The 4,028-nt window shown below is 43.4% G+C and overlaps 1 protein-coding gene across 1 annotated transcript; it reads left to right on the forward strand.

Moving 5' to 3' along the window:
* On the forward strand, positions 1-3,820 carry emx2 (empty spiracles homeobox 2). The gene is made up of 3 exons (XM_080781867.1): positions 1-494; positions 1,728-1,912; positions 3,325-3,820. The coding sequence occupies exons 1-3, from the start codon at positions 77-79 to the stop codon at positions 3,493-3,495; spliced, it is 774 nt and encodes a 257-aa protein (XP_080637993.1). The 5' UTR covers positions 1-76; the 3' UTR covers positions 3,496-3,820.
* The last annotated feature ends 208 nt before the right edge of the window (positions 3,821-4,028 follow it).

The following is a 4,028-nucleotide window of genomic DNA, read 5'->3' on the forward strand; positions in this document are numbered from 1 at the left end:
GTGGGGTATTGTTTTAGCGAGAACGCCCTGCTGCAACACTCCCAAACTTAAGCTGGGGAATCTCGACTATCAAGCCATGTTTCAGCCGACACCCAAGCGGTGTTTCACGATAGAGTCTCTGGTCGCGAAGGATAATCCCCTGCCGCTGTCGAGGGCCGAGGAGCCCATACGACCGGCGGCGCTGAGCTATGCAAACTCCGGCCAGATGAACCCCTTCCTGAACGGCTTCCACCACTCCGGCGGCCGCGGCGTCTACTCCAACCCGGACTTGGTGTTCGCCGAGGCGGTCTCCGCGGGCCACCCCGGGTCGAACTCCGGCGGACTCCCGGTGCACTCGGTGCCGCCGCAGCACGCGCACGCCCTGGCCGGCCATCCGCTCTCGTCGTCGCACGGAAGTCCGCACCCTCTTTTCGCGAGCCATCAGCAACGGGACCCCTCCACGTTCTACCCCTGGTTAATACATAGATATAGGTACTTGGGTCACAGATTCCAAGGTGAGTCCTGGTTGCTATAATTTCATTGTATGTTTTATGGAGAGAAAAAAAAAGAAAAAAGGCCGATTAGATTAGATTTGCAACTCTGAAACGATCGAATTATATTTATAGATTTCTCCCCGTGTCTTGTGTTTTGGCTGCCGTTGGTTGACCTGCTGACAGGCCGGCCTTTTCAACACGAACCTTATTGTTATTTCATTGAAAAAATTGTGCAGACTTTTTGGTCTAATTCTTGATCAAACTTGATTAATTTCATGCGTGGCGAAACTAAAACCAACAAAACCACAAAAAAATGTGATACCGGCGAATTATTGAACGAATAATAATAATAGCAGCAAAAACACTTTACATAACCCTCCATATAGAATTTGGTGTTTAAAATAAATACACAGATTTGGGAACAGTTCTGATGGAAGATAAATTTGGGTGGGTGGTGTTTTTCATTCTCACGTTTCTGGCAATTTAAACAAATTGTCTAATGTAAATTTACTATTGTTATTGGGTCATTATGTCAAAGCAGTATCCATATTACATGTTCATTAACAAATGCAATCACATTCGTTTCTTTTCTTTTTTTTTCTGCTTGTGGTTGCACATTTTTTTTTGTATTTCTGTCAACAATAACGACATGTTTTGCCAACATGCCCTGCTAAATTAAGGAACGGCCATTGCTATCTGCAGCTCAATGATAAGCATTTGGGCTAATTATTGTGTAAACCCCTATAGTCGCTAGTTGTATAATTTGCATTTGCTGCGTATACATTTTTTTGACTGCATTTATCGAGGATATCCTTGAGCTAAAATCCAATAAAAATATATCCTTGAGCTAATTTAATTATACACCTGTGAAGTCTTTGACTATTGTTTGCTGCGTCGATGGGTTTAATCCAGGTGGCTTTGTCAGTGTTTTCTACGCAAAGGTATTAAAATATCTGCATTCAACAAACCTATAAAATAACAAACCACCTTATTACCTATTTTAAGCATATTTAGCAGAGCAAGAGCACATTATCTGGGGACATTGTTTATTGTTTTTTGCTTTTATATGTCTTCAGCGAAGGTTTATTGATCTAAATAGGCCTTTAAAAAAGGTTGCTCTGCTTTCTGACGGTGTTTATCATATAGGCCAGCCCAGTTAATGGAAATATTGTCTTATTATAACCTTGATCTAAATCATAACAATAATTATAACAAGGTCCTAACGTATATACACTTTTTTATGGTGATTCACAGGTAATGAACAAAGTCCAGAGAGCTTCCTTTTGCACAATGCACTGGCCAGAAAGCCCAAACGAATTCGGACAGCATTTTCTCCGTCACAACTACTGCGGCTCGAGCACGCTTTCGAAAAAAACCATTACGTGGTTGGAGCCGAACGGAAACAGCTCGCGCACAGCCTTAGTCTCACAGAAACTCAGGTAAGAATCGGCCTTAATTCATTGGGGCCTCTCTCTATATTATTTCATATACATTTTGTTATTGTTTTTTTCCACCAAATAACGCACGTTATGACATTTTAATGCACTTCATATATAGTGAAATAGATCTTTGGTTATAGTAGGCTATACTACAATGCAACGTGCCGCCTTGGTCATTTCGGTGTATTTATAAAAAAATAATCAATATAACAACAAAAAATAGCTACATACATTGTTCAAGGCATGGCTGAGAGCACTCGTGTTGTTTAAGTGCAGTGTATTTCTTGATGTAAGAAAGGCGTCGTTTTTTTAATACACATTATACACAAATAGGCCTAGATATAGCTGGAGGTGCGCCTGGTGCGGGGTGGCAGAGAGCGCTGAATATACATTTAAAGTGAATAAAAACACGGGCAATAACTACAGTGCGTGCTTTTTAGCACGATGCGCATATATGAATGTTTTTCAATCGAACACAACAAACGCCAGAGGATCAAATCCACCGTCATTGTATACACGGGTCTATAATATAACCTCATTCCAGGAGGGCTTGTTTTGGGGTGGAATGTTGCCATTCAAAATGGAGGGCAATTAACCAAGTTAAGCATTTTTTATGGGGATACGACGGCGATACAAAGAAAGAAAGGAGGGAGGATTCAATGAATTCCCCGCATGCCATATTTAAGAACGTGTTTGAGCCTATATATCAGCCCTGTGTGGACGAGGCCAGTGTCTTTTGTCCCCGTGTGTCAGTGTCGGGGCTTTCTCTATCTCTCTCTCTGTCTGTCGGAACGGACGGGGGCCTTTGGAGGGGCTGAAGGGATAAATGAACCATCACCTACTTCAATTAGCTGAGTGAAGGCATATTAAATGCACCTTAGCTGCCATACAGGCCCGTATAAAGGGGACTGAACTGAGGCCGGGGTTATAACAAAGCGGCAAAAGGCAGTTTATCGATTTAAGGCTGTTTATCTTATTATATAGACTCCCCCTGGTATTGTTCAAAGGAAGCCAAGTCAGTCAATGGGACGTGTCTATAAAAATATATATTTTAAATAGTAATTGGTCTGAAGCGCGTTCATTCATTCCGCCATGTATCAATGTATATAGCTACTCGAATGGGTTATTCACAGTAGCATATCTGACCTACATTTGTCACTGCGTCAAAAACACACGCGTCCACTTGTTTTGTTTACAAGGGCTTCCTACAGCCTATACTTAGCTGAATTATCTTTGTTCTAGGGCAATATATACCTTTGTACCGTATATTTATTTACATTATCCAAATACAATCTTTACGCGTGGCTTTGCGCACAGCAGGCAGGGGCGTGTTTTTTTGTTTGTTTTGTTTTTTGTTTATTTTTACTTGAATCCATTCCTGACTTCAATGTTCGTTTTTTTCCCCCGTGCAGGTAAAAGTGTGGTTTCAGAACCGAAGAACCAAGTTCAAACGGCAAAAGTTGGAAGAGGAGGGCTCGGAGTCGCAAGGCAAGAAGAAAGGGACACATCACATAAACCGTTGGAGAATGGCGACCAAACAGTCGCAGAGCCCGGAGGAAATTGACGTCACTTCAGACGATTAATATTTAAAAAAGGAAAAAAGACTATTATACATAAACGTGGGGACAGCAGCAAGCAGTGTCGTGGAGTGGAGGATGACATGGATAATGGATGCTGTGTGTGTGTGTGTGTGGAGAGAAACGGGACAGTGAGAGACAGAGAGAGAGAGGGTAAAGCCAATGTCACATTTCAAATATCTACGGAGATAGATCGGCAGCTGAGGAGGGTGAGAGGGATCCGGTGGTTGGTTGGTGGCAGTGCTGTTGTCACCACACTACACACACTGTCCGTACGTCGGTCTGTCCGTCTGTCCGTCTGTCAGTCCGTTTCAAACTGCCCTCCCTGGCATAAAGTGATTGACAGTGTCGCGGTCCTATACCGGTACCTATACGCATCCGAGCACCTTCCACCACCACCACCACGCACCATCCGAACCCACCGTACGGTACCACCACTACACTATACCCCTCCCTCCCTCCCTCCCCGCCCGCCCCATCAGCCAACAATCCCCCCCCCCACCTCCAATTCACATTGGACATTTGCACTTCTGCAGTTA

This window comes from Protomyctophum bolini, assembly GCF_963924005.1.
Source record: "Protomyctophum bolini genome assembly, chromosome: 14".
Lineage (NCBI taxonomy): Eukaryota > Metazoa > Chordata > Actinopteri > Myctophiformes > Myctophidae > Protomyctophum > Protomyctophum bolini.

What these genes read in the sequence shown, in the direction of transcription:
- emx2 (XM_080781867.1), top strand. Translation starts at nt 77, where the DNA reads ATGTTTCAGCCGACACCCAAGCGGTGTTTCACGATAGAGTCTCTGGTC. An exon ending in CTTGGGTCACAGATTCCAAG is followed by an intron (nt 495 to 1,727) that starts GTGAGTCCTGGT and finishes GGTGATTCACAG; the next exon opens with GTAATGAACAAAGTCCAGAG. An exon ending in TTAGTCTCACAGAAACTCAG is followed by an intron (nt 1,913 to 3,324) that starts GTAAGAATCGGC and finishes TCCCCCGTGCAG; the next exon opens with GTAAAAGTGTGGTTTCAGAA.